Below are 15,384 nucleotides of genomic sequence, written 5' to 3'. Positions count from 1 at the left end.
GGAGGAATGTATGCACTGGAATACCCCAAGGCTCTGTTTTAGGCCCAGTACACTTCAACGTCTTCATCAATGACTTGGACGAGGGGACAAATTTGCAGATGACACCAAACTGGCAGGAATCCAGAAGATAGGTACAAAATACAGAAGGATCTTGACAAACTTGAACATTGAGTGCTATCAAATGAAATAAAATACAATGGTGAAAAAAGAAAGGTTCTACATTTAGGCAAGAAATTTTTCCCCACAAGTACAGTATATGTGGTACATTGCTCAACAGTAGTAACTGTGAGGGATCTTCGAGCCCTAGTGGACAACCATTTAAATATGAGCCAGCTGTGTGCAGCAGCTGCCAAAAAAGCCAAAACTGTTCTAGCCTGCATTAACAGAGGGATAGAATCAAGATCACATGAAGTGTTAATACCAATTTATAATGCCTTGGTATATGAAGAACGGTTGCAGGAACTGGGTATGTCTAGTTTAATGAAAAGAAGGAACATGGGAGGCATGATAGCAGTGTTCCAATATCTCAGGGGATGCCACAAAGAAAAGGGAGTCAATCTATTCTCCAAAGCACCTGAGGGTAGAACAAGAAGCAACAAACTAAACAAGGAGAGAAGTAACTTAGAACTAAGAAATTTCCTGACAGTTAGAACAATTAATCAGTGGAACATATTGCTTCCTGAAGTTGTGAACGTTCCAACACTGGAAGTTTTTAAGCAGATGTTGGATAACCATTTGTCTGAAGTAGTGTAGGGTTTCCTGCCTAAGCAGAGAGTTTGGACTAGAAGATCTCCAAGGTCTTGTTGTTGTTGTTGTTTGCCTGGTTGTCCGCTATATAGTTTGATGGGCTATTTTCTTTTTGTTTTTTAAAAATACTTTTGAAAATATTTCTTCTACTATATAGAGGCTATCACTCCCTCTTTTGTAGGCCCCATTTTCTAAACCCTGCTGCATACTGTTCATACTGAAGTCTCTGGAGACTTCTTTATAGGTCAATTTACAGAGGAACATGGATTTTAGCATTTAGCAGATATACCATTTCTTCCTTCAGGTATGCTGGTGGCTCTTGGATGCAGACCATAGGAATGAAGATGTCTCCCTTAGAGTGTTTGGTCTAATGGTGCTACAATGTAATAAATACTTAGGAGCTGTGGGAAATCAGTCTTGAAGTTTTGGGATATAGAGAGTTTTGATTTCCACTGAGAGTCACCCTGAACAAAGACGATTGTGTCATTCTTTAAACCTTCATGAACATTTACAATTGAGAGACTCCAGAAATATTTTGCAAGAAGAATACTCCTCTTCTCAGAACTGAATACCTTATTCCAACAGACTTGAAATTTTGTGCTAAAAAAATTTAGAGGTTCGTCGCCTTCAATCTGATCTTAATGTAGTTCATAAAATCATCTGGCACACTGTTCTACCTGTCAATTAATACCTCAGTAACAACACACAAGCACACAATAGATTGAAACTCAATGTAAATGGCTCCAAACCTGACTGCAGAAAATGTAACTTCAGCAGCAGAATGACCAATGCCCGGCACACCTTACCTGACTCTGTGGTTTGTTCCCAAAACCCCCACAACTTTAACCTCAGAGTACAATCAACTTCACCCATTTCCTAAGTGGTCTGTATGGGGGGTGAATAAGTGCACCACTGCGCCAACCGTTCCTATCCTATTGTCCAAATTTACCTATACCTATTTTGCTTTTCTTTATGTTTATACCTGTTATCATGTACACGTTTTGATAAATAAAAATATTTCCTTGGAAAAATAAATTTAGGGGAAAATATCCCCCCCCCCCTTTGTATGTTGGTCTTTTAGATATGTACATTTTGCGTTTTGTACGTTGGTTTGTTATAAATGAAAAGTCATTAAAATCAAATAAATGTAGGGCTCAGCACATATCTAATCTTGATAAGGCAAGTAGCATCACATTTGACTATTTCACTAGGCTCACTTGTAAAGTGAAAAAGATTTGACAGCATTTATACAGTGAAAACATCTTGCAAAAGCCTTAGAGACGGGACAAGAGTGTTTTTCTCCCGCTATCAGGAGATGGCAGTCACATACGCAATATCTTTGCCTGAAACATGCCTGATAGAGGAGTTAAAACGATCGAGTACGGAATTGCTAGAAAAGATCAGAGAGAAATAGAGAACTTCCTCTTCCGGAAGACACATGGGAGGGAGGTGGGGTGCAGAGCGGCTTTTGTGCTCTTCCGCGGAAGGAAGCAGCAGCTGAACGGTGAGTTGAGGGCAGCTTTGGGGGGAGATTCCGGGAGCAAGTCGGGCTGTTTGGTGCCCCCCACAGTCTTGAAGCAGAGAAGTAACAGGGCTGAACCGTGTCAGCTGCTGGTGCTGCAGGTTCCTCCCCTGCCCAAATTTAATCCCACTGATGCTGCACGCTGTGAAACACGTGGCTGCAATTTTCTGCTGGTGGGAAGATTGAAAAAGTCTCAAGTTAAGGTTGATTCTCTGGGAATGGCTTCCCTCCAGAGGTTGTGGATGCTCCATCACTGGGGGTTGTGAGAGAGTTCGGAGGGACCTTGGGGGTCTTCTATTCCGACCCCTGACCAATACCATGTTCTCAGTGTCAGGAAAATTCTCCGTAGTTGTAGGCTGGTTCTCTCCTGGATTAGTTTCCATCTGCTGCTTCTTGTCTTGCCTCCTGGTGCATTGCAAAATAAGTTAACCCCCTTCTTCTGGACCCCTCAAGTGTTGAAAAATGGCTCTCACGTCATACCTAGCCCTTCCTTTCACTGGACTAGACATACCCAATTCCTGCAACTCTTCTTTATATCTTTTAGCCTCCAGCCCCCTAATCATCCCTACTTCTCTTCTCTGTTGTTTTTATAGAGACTCTACTACACTTTTTTAAATATTGTGGTAATCAAAACAAGTTGCAGTAATCCTAAATGTGATCTTTCTAAAGCATCGTAAATTGATACTAATACTGTTTGCTCTTTTTAGGGGATTGTTCACTTTGATAGAACTTCAAGTAACTTCATAGTTACTGCTATTGAGCCATGTTGTATCTATTCTCTACTTCCTATTTGGTTTTTCTTGGCTAAGTGTAAAACCTACTTTTCTCTCTCTTTAATTTCATGTTGTTGGATAGAGACCAGTGTTCAAATCTATTGAAAGTCAAGTCCAAAGTCCACAAGGAAAGTGTGAATTTGACAAAATGGAGGTGTGTGTTTATGAAGAATTCGCTGGGATGTTAAAATACACTCATTAAGATTTAAAAACATGTCTTCTGGACTTTAGAGGTGGAAAAAAACACAGGAAAAAAGCTGGAATATAATGAAAAGTAACTTGATAGTAAAGACAGCTTGACAATTATGTTGGCATTTATAATGATTACACTGGGATTGAGAGTGACAAGAAAAAAGCAACAGGAGCATATTGGTACCAGAAGATGCAATTAAAAATGAGGGGGTAATAGTGAGAAGAGACTAGAAGGGATTGAGAATATACCTACAGTGTAGTTTCTACACAAATAATACATTCAAAACGAAGAAAATAAGTTGGGGAAGTTATTGGTAGAAAAATAAAAGAAAGAAAAAGGAAAGATCATGACAGTTGGATTGGAAGGGAAATATTTGAAAGATTAAAAGAATGAGCGATTGACAATGTCATAATTTTTTTAGAATTATTTTATTAAAAAATAATAGAAAAAAAGAATAAAGAAAAAAAGGGAAATATATTAGACTATAGTAGGTCAATTGTTGGAAGGATATATAATTTGGACAATTATTACCCCTTTTTATAACATTTGTTTTATATAAGATTTGTATAAGCCATGAAACCGCTTTAATATTGAAAGAATTCAGATGATTATTGATATTTTTGGAATAATATAAGATCTTTATAATCAATATTCTTAAAGTTGGATTTTTTTTGTTATGGGCAATTTAAAATGTTATTAACCAATGGATGTAATGTAATGACAAAAATTGTATTTATTTAAATATAGAGAATGAGTTAAAAATTTAAAAAGTTGGACTGTTGGAAGGGAGAGATGAAAGGGGAGAAGAAATTAAAAATTTAGTGCATCTAGAACTTAAAAAATGATGAGTCAAGATACCAATTGAGCAGAGGGAGACATAGGGCCTAAAATCAAGAGGCATAAGAGATAATGACTATTTTTGGAAGTTACGTTTTAGCGATTAATTAGGAAGAAAGTTGAATATTAGAGGTGGTAGACTCAGAGGACAAAAATAGGAGGAAGGAGGTTCGCACTGCTCCTACCCTGCTTGCCTTCCGAAAAAGTTTAAAGACTCATCTTTTTCACCAGACCCGGGGTCATTAGACCTTTCCCCCTGACCAACAAGTGTTTTTTAGTTTGTTTTATGGAGTGAATGATAACACTATGTAACACAAATTTTGTTCCCAGCTTTTAAATGTTATATTCCAATTGCTTATGTCTAAAACAAATTAAAATTGCTTACATTCATCATAAACTTCGCTTTTGTGACCACGGCAATGAAAATTATGCATTTTTACTATAGAAGCAGACGATTTTGCATCTTCTCATTTGTACAGTCAGACTAAGAACACTATCTATACGCATTGCAAATTTACACAGATTACCAAAAACTGTTCAGAAGTGTGCGGTTTTCTGAGATTTACGACTATACTGCAAATCAGTTTCACAAATCAATCCCCAAATATAGTCGCCCAGCATGTTTTCGTTATATTGTCCTTGGTAACGGCGTTTAAAGTTCATAATGTCCTGGTGAAAGCGCTCGCCTTGCCCCTCTGAATAAGCTCCCATGTTCTCTTTGAACTTATGAAGATGAGCATCAAGGATATGGATTTTGAGTGACATCCTGCAGCCCATTGCAGCATAGTTCTTTATCAGACCATTGGAGAAGAAAGAGGGAGGGGAGGTGTGGATTTCCCACAGACGGGCAGGGGGGTTTCCAGCTGGTGACTTTCAAAGGAGTGTATGTATTGAAGCCCCCCTGCTTCTTTATTCCTCAAACTCGCAGAGCCATCCATCCATTTAAGCCTCAATCTTGTCTCTTTCCCTCGGAAAGGATTTTCCGTTCTATTCCGCATTCTTGAGTCTCTCTCTTCCCCGCTCCTTAAACTTAAGAAACTCACCAGGTGCTGCCCAGCCATTGACCCTCAGAGTGGAAAAAACTAATCCTATGTAGCTTCTGCTCTGACAATCTCACACTACTTATCAGAGCTTACAAAACATTCGCTAGACCCATCCTCAAATATAGCTCATCCGTTTGGAACCCATATCGCATCACAGACATTAACACCCTTGAAAATGTCAAAGATACTTCACCAGAAGAGCCCTTCACTCCTCCACTCGAAACAGAATACCCTACGAGACTAGACTTTCAATCGTGGGCCTAGAAAGCCTAGAACTAAGACGCCTTAAACAAGATCTAAGTATTGTCCACAAGATCATATGCTGCAATGTCCTGCCTGTCGGCGACTACTTCAGCTTCAACCACAACAACACAAGAGCACAAAACAGATTTAAACTTAATATTAACCGCTCCAAACTTGATTGTAAAAAATATGACTTCAGTAACCGAGTTGTCGAAGCGTAGAACTCATTACCGGATTCCATAGTGTCATCCCCAAACCCCCAACACTTTACCCTTAGATTATCCACGATTGACCTATCCAGATTCCTAAGAGGTCAGTAACGGGCGAGTACAAGTGCACTAGAGTGTCTTCCGTCCGCTGTCCTCTTGCTCTCCTATATCTCCTATACCTCCTATACCTGCAGTCAGGCGGTAGGGAAAGCAAGTAGGATGCTTGGCTGCATAGCTAGAGGTATAACAAGCAGGAAGAGGGAGATTATGATCCCACTATATAGAATGCTGGTAAGACCACATTTGGAATACTGTGTTCAGTTCTGGAGACCTCACCTACAAAAAGATATTGACAAAATTGAACGGGTCCAAAGACGGGCTACAAGAATGGTGGAAGGTCTTAAGCATAAAACGTATCAGGAAAGACTTAATGAACTCAATCTGTATAGTCTGGAGAACAAAAGGAAAAGGGGGGACATGATCGAAACATTTAAATATATTAAAGGGTTAAATAAGGTCCAGGAGGGAAGTGTTTTTATTAGGAAAGTGAACACAAGAACAAGGGGACACAATCTGAAGTTAGTTGGGGGAAATATCAAAAGCAACATGAGAAAATATTATTTTACTGAAAGAGTAGTAGATCCTTGGAACAAACTTCCAGCAGACGTGGTAGATAAATCCACAGTAACTGAATTTAAACATGCCTGGGATAAACATATATCCATCCTAAGATAAAATACAGAAAATAGTATAAGGGCAGACTAGATGGACCATGAGGTCTTTTTCTGCCGTCAGACTTCTATGTTTCTATGTTTCCCTAAACCCATTTTACAACTCTTCTTCCTAGAAGTCATTCTAGGAATAGACATCTCAGTCAATTTAACCCTTAGAGAGAATTATCCCTGGTAATTGGGTTTAGGCCACTTCCTGCTTTTAACACTTTTTCTCCCCCGCATCCACCCACCCCTTTCTACCATAGGAGTTTTTTCCACCCTGAGGGTCAATGGCCCTGAAAATAAGAAATGTCCAGAAAATAAGCCCAACAGGACTTTTCAAGTCATGCATAATAAGCCCCCCCAATACTTTCCGGGGAAAGAGGGGAGACATGCCTGGAGCCGGTCTTTCTCCAGCAGGAACTTTTGGCTGGGAGAGCGAGGGCAAGCGAGAGACAGCTGCACAAACACACACACACCGCAGGACGAGTTAAGCTCCTCTGGACTCTGACTATGAAAGTTTGAAGCACGCTCCTGCCTGTGAAGAACAGGAGGCAAGCATTGATTCCTTCATTGCAGATAGGAGCATGTTTCAAACGACTGCTGAAGGCAGCCCAGAGCAGCTGAGCCAGTCCAGCAAGAGAGGGAGGGAGGGAGGGAGGGAGGGAGGGGGAGCAAGAGACTGAGCCGAAAGGGACGGCGACAGGGACGTCTGCTTCTCAAGCCCTGCGCTCATCTGGGCTCTGCCTACGTCAATTTGAAATGCCTCCTGTTCACTCACTGCCGTGTTTATCAACCTTTTTTCTTCAGGGGAACCCTTTGGTGTCATCAGATTTCTGGCGGACCCTGTACCGTGTACTGGTACTGTTTATATCCCTCCAAGGTGAGCCCCCAATTTATTTCAATCTAAAGAACATCAGGCTCAGTAGTGTCAGCTTCATCTAACGTTTGTCTTTTAATAAATCAGTCCAGGTTAGCGGTAAATAAGGTTCAAGAGGGAAGTGTATTTAATATGAAAGTGAACACAAAAATAAGGGGGCAAAATCTGAGGTTAGTTGGGGGAAATATCAGAAGCAATGGGAGAAAATATTATTTTACTGAAAGGGTAGTAGATGCTTGGAACAAACTTCCAGCAGATGTGGTTGGTAAATCCACAGGAACTGAATTGAAACATGCCTGGGATAAACATAGATCCATCCTAAGATAAAATACAGGAAATAGTATAAGGGCAGACTACATGGACCATGAGGTGTTTTTTTGCCATCAATCTTCTATGTTTCTATGCATCCCCCAAAAAGGGCGTTCTCAGTGGTGGCCCTTTCTTTATGGAATATCATCGCCCTAGGAATACAATTCCCCCTCACCTTGTTGCTTTTCCAAACGGCCCTTAAGACATGATTTTGTCAGCTTGTCTAGAGACCTTGAATAGAGATGGAACCGATCAAGTAGTTGACCTGAGTGTGTTGTTGGTAGCATTGCTGAGGCATCGTTTTGTGTTGCAGTTTTTAATGTTGGAAACCACTCAGAGTCACTGGGATTTGGGCAGACGTACCAGTATGGGCACAATCACCATCTGAGCCACTCCAGCAAGTGAGGGTGGCCTCCTGTTCACTCACTGGCTTGGGACTCTTCACCCTCCACCTCCCTCCCTTCAGACGGGGGGGGGGGGGGATGCAGGCGAGGGTGGTGCATTGGGAGGCCCTGAAGGACACGGATCCTCCTCCGCCTCTGGCTCCTGAGCAAAGCGGGAGGGGAAATACACCGAGCTGACAGCCAAACTTCTAGCTGCGCTGAGCTGCACTTCCTTGTCTTTTCCAAACATGCTTCCCACACACAGGAGATCTTTCTCCCTTCAAAATCCAGCCAGAAATGAGTGTTCATGAGACTCTTGGAGCGAAAGGGGAAAGATTTATTGCATTTAGTCAAAAGGTTCCTGCTGGTGCTTTTCTCTCGTGCCCTCTTCCCCCCTCCTCACTACAGAGAGAGAGGGGGACACGCGCCAGAGAGGTGAACCAGGAAGTGCATAGCCGGCTGCTTCTGCCACTGAGCTCTGCTGGGAGTTTGGCTGTCAGCTCTTCCTCAGGCAGCGCTCAAGAGTTTCTTTCTCCTACCTCCGGACGGGGGTCAGTGAATACAACATCAGGAATGCGACGGAACTCCATGTCCCATGTAGGATGGGTGACCTGCCCCAACCCTGCTCCACCCCGCCTGCCCTGGAACCCCCAAATTGCATCACACCATGAGACGGTCGCCTGTCTTATCTTCGGGGAAGCACGATATCTCCAATTATATATCCCCAGCAGTTCAAAATACATTTGATGATAATCACAGCAACATAGAAACCTAGAAGATTGACGGCAGAAAAAGACCTCAATGTCCACCTAGTCTGCTCTTATGCTATTTCCTATATTTTATCTTAGGATGGATGGATGTTTATCCCAGGCATGTTTAAATTCAGTTGATGTGGATTTACCAACCATGTCTGCTTGAAGTTATTTCCAAGCATCTACTACTTTTTCATAAAATATTTTCTCATGTTGCTTCTGATCTTTCCCCCAACTAACCGCAGATTGTGCCTCCTCTCTATACAGATTGAGTTCACTAAGTCTTTTCTGATAGGTTTTATGTTTATTACCCTCCACCATTTTTGTAGCCCGTCTTTGGACCTGTTCAGTTTTGTCAATATCTTTTTGTAGGTGAGGTCTCCAGAACTGAACACAGTATTCCAAATGTGGTCTCACCAGTGCTATATAATGCGGGATCACAATATCCCTCTTCCTGCTTGTTATATTTCTAGCTATGCAGCCAAGCATTCTACTTGCTTTCCCTACCACGTGACCGCACTGTTCACCCATTTTGAGACTGTCAGAAATCACTACCCCTAAATCCTTGTCTTTTGAAGTTTTTGCTAACACAGAACTGCCAATACAATACTCAGATTGAGGATTCCTTTCCCCCAAGTGCATTATTTTACATTTGGAAACATTAAACTGCAGTTTCCATTGTTTTGACCACTTGTTTACTAAAGCTAAATCATTTGCCATATTACAGATGCCTCCAGGAATATCAACCCTATTGCATACTGTAGAGTCATCGGCAAATGGGCAAAACCTCCCTACCAAACCTTCCCCTATGTCACTCACAAACATTTGCAGCTTCAGCCAGCTGCAAATCCACTGAACTATCAGAGATTAAGTTCACTCTTCACTAATGTATCTATTTATGTGGAACCGTATGAAAGGCTTTGCTGACGTCCAGGTAGGCAATATCCACAATGCCACCTTCAGCCAACACCTTTCTGACACAGTCAAAGAAACCAATGAGATTAGTCTGACATGATTTGCCCTTAGTAAAGCCATGCTGGTTTGGGTCCAATAAGTTATTGTTTTTTAGGTATTAATTTATCTTCTTTTTGAGTAAAGTCTCCATCATTTAAACTACAACTGATGTCAAGATACCTGGTCTATAGTTGTCAGCTTCTTCTCCACTACCCTTCTTGTGGATAGGCACAACATTGGCCATTCTTCAATCATCAGGAATGTCTCCCGTTAAAAGGGATTGGTTAAACAAATCAGTCAGGGGGGTCGCAGTCACAGGTCTAAGTTGTTTAGGAACTCTGGGGTGGATGCCATCTGGACCCATTGCCTTATTTATCTTTAATTGTCCAAGTTCTTCTAAGACATAGGCCTCTAAGATCAGTGGAGCTGAATCCTCAAAGCTGGAAGCAATTGCTAGTCATTTGCATTGCTAAGAATGTTGATCGACCCAATTAAACAACTGAACTTGAATGGATATTTGAACAGGGATCTCGGTAGTCTTCTATGAATCATAAATAATTTAAGTGATTAGTATTGGGGCATGTTTGATTTTTCACTATGATATATACTTTTATTCTTTTTTAACTATTATCTCTAATTATTTTATAAAAAATTAAAGTTTTATTTTTCTTTGAATCTTACACACAAAGGGGATGGCGATAAGACCACTCGGGACAATTGAAATAAAAAGCAACATTGAAAAGGGAAGAAGATCAAGTGAAAAATCAAAATATTTTCCATTTCTTTTGGAAAAACATACAATTCTCCTCCTCTTCCAGAAGCTGTTAGACAAGAGAGAGAAAATCAAGAAAGATTTCAAGCTCGAATAAGCAGATTATGCAGAACTCAAGGATACGTTACATGGTTTTTCCTCCATCAGCAAAAAAGGGAGATATCTGGAAGTCAGTTGAGAGGAAAAGGTCAACAGTAAAGCCACGTAGAGCAGACAGGAATGCAGGCCTCTCCCTGTGAGGAAGAACATGGCTTGAACGAAAATACCATTAAACAAGACATTATCCATATTTTTTATGAACTCAGTTTTGGAAAAATTGCATCTTTTTTGTGGAAAAAGAAGAGGTTGCAAATCACAGCTGTTTATACATTGAGGTGCTAGACAGGAGAAGAGCCATGCACACTATCTCAGTGTAGCAAAAATTGGTCAGAATAGTTCCCTTGTGATTCTTGGAACCAGCTACACAAGGGAGAAGCCACAAAATAACCCCAATGTGTTACGTCTTTAGTGAGCATGGCAACATGGTGGTACACCAGAAGACACACGAGTAAGAAAACATATGACATATGTGCAGATTGTGTGAACATTTCATTAGAAATTCTCAGGTCATGACATACTAAGGGATGCACACACAGGAATAACACAATTTGAATAACCTTTGAATGTGCAGACCGTGCAAAAAAAAATTCAGTTATGAAACACCAGAGGACTCACACAGGAGAGAACCCCTTTGAATATCCTGACTGTGGGAAAGGTTTTAGTGATAATTCCAGCCTGGTGAGACACCAGAGGACTCACACAGGAGAGAACCCCTTTGAATGTCCTGACTGTGGGAAAAGTTTTAGTCACAGTTCCCACCTGGTGACACACCAGAGGACTCACTCAGGAGAGAAACCCTTTGAATGTCCTGACTGTGGGAAAGGTTTTAGTGATAATTCCAGCCTGGTGCAACACCAGAGGACTCACACAGGAGAGAAACCCCTTGAATGTCCCGAGTGTGGGAAAGGTTTTAGTCAAAATTCCAGCCTGGTGAGACACCAGAGGACTCACAAAGGAGAGAAACCCTTTGAATGTCCTGAGTGTGGGAAAGGTTTTAATGATAATTCCAGCCTGGTGCAACACCAGAGGACTCACACAGGAGAGAAACCCTTTGAATGTCCTGACTGTGGGAAAAGTTTTAGTCAGAGTTCCTACCTGGTGACACACCAGAGGACTCACTCAGGAGAGAAACCCTTTGAATGTCCTGACTGTGGGAAAAGTTTTAGTCAGAGTTCCCACCTCGTGACACACCAGAGGACTCACTCAGGAGAGAAACCCTTTGAATGTCCTGACTGTGGGAAAAGTTTTAGTCACAGTTCCCACCTGGTGAAACACCAGAGGACTCACTCAGGAGAGAAACCCTTTGAATGTCCTGAGTGTGGGAAAGGTTTTAGTCAAAGTTCCCACCTGGTGACACACCAGAGGACTCACTCAGGAGAGAAACCGTTTGAATGTCCTGAATGTGAGAAAAGTTTTAGTGATAGTTCCAGAGGACTCACACAGGAGAGAAACCCTTTGAATGTCCTGACTGTGGGAAAGGTTTTAGTCATAATTCCAGCCTAGTGCAACACCAGAGGATTCACACAGGGGAGAAACCCTTTGAATGTTCTGACTGTGTGAAAAGTTTTAGTGATTGTTCCAGCCTGGTGAGACACCAGAGGATTCACTCAGGAGAGAAACCCTTTGAATGTCCTGAATGTGAGAAAGGTTTTAGTGATAGTTCCAGCCTGGTGGGACACCAGAGGACTCACACAGGAGAGAAACCCTTTGAATGTCCTGACTGTGGGAAAGGTTTTAGTCGTAATTCCAGCCTAGTGCAACACCAGAGGATTCACACAGGAGAGAAACCCTTTGAATGTCCTGACTGGGAAAAGTCTTAGTCAGAGGTCCCACCTGGTGAGACACCAGAGGACTCACAAAGGAGGGAAACCCTTTGAATGTCCTGACTGTGGGAAAAATTTTAGTCAGAGTTCCCACCTGGTGAAACACCAGAAGACTCACACATGAAGGAGAGCGAGGTAGGAGGGAAGAAGGTAAGAGGGAGAGTGGGAGAAAAGGTGGAGGGAAGCGAATGAGATATAGGGAGGCTAGTAACATGAAATATAGAAGGAAAACAGATGGGAGATAAAAGTAACATTGCAGGACTTCCGGTGGCCGACGAGCCCTGTCGGGAGGGTGCCGACGGAGCTCCGTCCCCAGACCTCAGTTTTCACCCTGGCGGTCCCATTTCTAGTGATCTGATCGGACCCGGAGAGTCCGATCCAGAACAGGGGCTCTTTGAACATCATGGGACTATTCACCGCTACCCCCAAGGTGTAGGATTGCCCCGCAGTGCCAGGAGGAAAGATCCGGGCCCTGGCAATGGCCGTCGCCTGGCCATAGCGGCCCCTCTAGAAGAGAGGAACAACAAGGAAAAAAACCAGAGCAGTCTAGCAGAGTGCTTGGATCAACAGAGAAAGAAGAAGGTAAAGTGATTAATACTCCTACAAATAAAATTGATACAGAAATTTACAAATTTAATTAAGGCGAAGAAGAAAGTTAAAGTAATTTCCCAGTGTGAGTGGACTTTAATAGGCCGGAACAGCTTCAGCTCACAAAGTCATAGAGACTATAAATAGAGCGTCAGATTGAACCTGGAAGGTTTTATTAAATTTATCGGAACCGAGGGGATAAGAACGGTATTGAATTGAACTCTATTTTAGCAATCAAAGAGTGTTATTTAAATTTAAAATTATTGGTTTCATTACTTCTTGTGTGGAATCTACACGGTGACTGCATTTGCAGCAGCTGCAGGAAATATTACATAACATGGAGGATTAATATTCCACGAAGACAAAGGGTTTGATGAAGACAAAGGACTAGGCTCGTTTCAGTATTCAGTGGCACCTCGTCTTACGAACGCCTCTTCTAACGAACTTTTCGAGATATGAACCCGGTGTTTAAGATTTTTTTGCCTCTTCTTCCGAACTATTTTCACCTTACGAACAGAAACTGCTGCTGCTGGGATGAAGGGGTTTCTTTTTTTTTCTTTTTTGAAGAAAGAAAAGGGAGGGGCGGCTTGGAGATGGAAAGAGTTTGCATTAACAAAGCTAGGAGAACGGAGTGTTTGCAGAGGCACTGAAAGGGTGTCTTTATATTCTTTAATATATGACTAGATGTGTTTTCACATAGCGAGTTATAATAGATACTTTATTCATTTTGATTTAACTTATAATTAAATCTTATATTTTTCAATATTTCACTAGATGTATTTTTACATAGAGAGTTGTAATAGATATTTTAAAATATTCTCTGGATTGATTCAAACAACAATAAGTTCTTTTTTTTCTGTAGAACGAAGACTTCTACCTTGAGTGGAGCGATGGTAGCTCCTTTTTATGTTATATGTTATGTTTGTAATGTTTGTCTTTGAAAATTAATAAAAATATTTTTTTAAAAAATAAAAGTAACATTGTAAATTTAGGATATTTGTTTATCATATATTGGAAAAATGCATAAGTTTGTAACAGGTTGATGTGGTATATGTATAAATTTAAAGTTTGTGCAGAAAAATAAATAAATAATTAATTTCCTATCTGTGGGAAAGCTTTCAGTCAGAATTGCAACCTGGTGGTACCCCAGAGGATTCACACAGGAGAGAAACCATTTGAATGTCCTTTTTTTGGGACAGGTTTAAGTTATAATTCCAGCAATATGAGATACCAGCAGACTCACACCATGGAGAAATCTTTGAAATGTCCAATCTGAGGACATTACTTCAAGCATAAATCATCCCTTATTGCACACAAGGAAATTCACATGAGGCAACATTTCAGGAGTTTTGAGAAGTCTTGAATTTCATTTGTGATCTCTCTTTGAAAGTGTAGGTGAGAAATTGATTGTTGGAATTTTGGCCTGATTTAGTTTACTCTCACATTTCTCAGGATTAAATTTATAGGTGGAGAGAAAGTGAAAGTAGAAAATGGCCTCACTTGCATAACATTGACAGGTTTAATATTTCTTGTAAGAATTTTTAAATCTCTGCTGGTAATCTATCTGGTTCTTGGATCTTGTTATTTTTTTCTGTGTTTTTGCCACCTCCATCAACTCCATCATTGTTATTTTTTTATTAAACATATTTTTAATATTCTCAGACACTTTGTTAATTTAGCTCTTCCCAAATTATCTTTTACTCTGAAATTTTTCTTTATCATATAATTTTTCATTAAATTCTTCAATTATTTCTTAATTTTATTTTGCAAATGTATACATCCTTTCTCATCTTCTAATTTACTTATCAAACTCTTCTTTTTCAAGTTATAGGCTAACCATCTTCCTGGTTTTTTAGCATTTTTAAAAAAGTTAAATTTTTACCTGCATCTACATGGAGGGATGTATGCACTGGAATACCCCAAGGCTCTGTTTTAGGCCCAGTACTCTTCAACATCTTCATCAAAGACTTGGACAAGGGGGGAAATTTGCAGATGACACCAAACTGACAGAAATAGCCTAATCTGCAGAACATAGCCGCCCCGAGTCTTCGGAGAGGGGCGGCATACAAATCTAAGTAATAAATAAATAAATAAATAGGTTCAAATACAGAGGGATCCCGACAGATTTGAACATTGGGTGCTATCAAATAAAATGAAATACAATGGTGAAAAAAGCAAGGTTCTACATTTAGGCAAGAAAAAATATTTACAAGTACAGTATATGTGGTACTTTGCTCAACAGTAGTAACTGAGGGATCTTGGAGCCTTAGTGGACAACCATTTAAATAGGGGTCAGCAGTGTGCAGCAGCTGCCAAAAAAGCCAAAACTATTCTAGCCTGCATTAACAGAGGGACAGAATCAAGATCACATGAAGTGTTAATACCACTTTATAATGCCTTGGTAAGTCCACACTTGGAATACGGCATTTAGTTTTGGTCATCATGATGCAAAAAGGATGTTGAGACTCTAGAAACTAAAGTTCAGAGAAGAGCAACAAAAATGATTAGGGGACTGGAGACTAAAACATATGAAGAACGGTTGCA

The 15,384-nt window shown here is 40.7% G+C and overlaps 1 protein-coding gene across 1 annotated transcript in view; it reads left to right on the top strand.

Annotated features, from left to right (window-relative positions):
* The first annotated feature begins 2,118 nt into the window (after nucleotides 1-2,118).
* The window catches only part of LOC139159893 (zinc finger protein 850-like), a 36,103-nt gene continuing 22,837 nt past the window's right edge, over nucleotides 2,119-15,384 (top strand). Inside the window, exons 1-3 of the mRNA XM_070737343.1 lie at nucleotides 2,119-2,251; nucleotides 7,091-7,163; nucleotides 10,248-11,756. Of these exons, the coding sequence (XP_070593444.1) occupies nucleotides 11,024-11,756 (733 nt within the window). The 5' untranslated portion in view covers nucleotides 2,119-2,251; nucleotides 7,091-7,163; nucleotides 10,248-11,023. The remainder of the gene's footprint in view (nucleotides 2,252-7,090; nucleotides 7,164-10,247; nucleotides 11,757-15,384) is intronic.

The sequence above is a fragment of the Erythrolamprus reginae genome, chromosome 2 (assembly GCF_031021105.1).
Source record: "Erythrolamprus reginae isolate rEryReg1 chromosome 2, rEryReg1.hap1, whole genome shotgun sequence".
Taxonomy (NCBI): Eukaryota; Metazoa; Chordata; class Lepidosauria; order Squamata; family Dipsadidae; genus Erythrolamprus; species Erythrolamprus reginae.
This window is presented reverse-complemented; position numbering and strand designations above follow the sequence as displayed.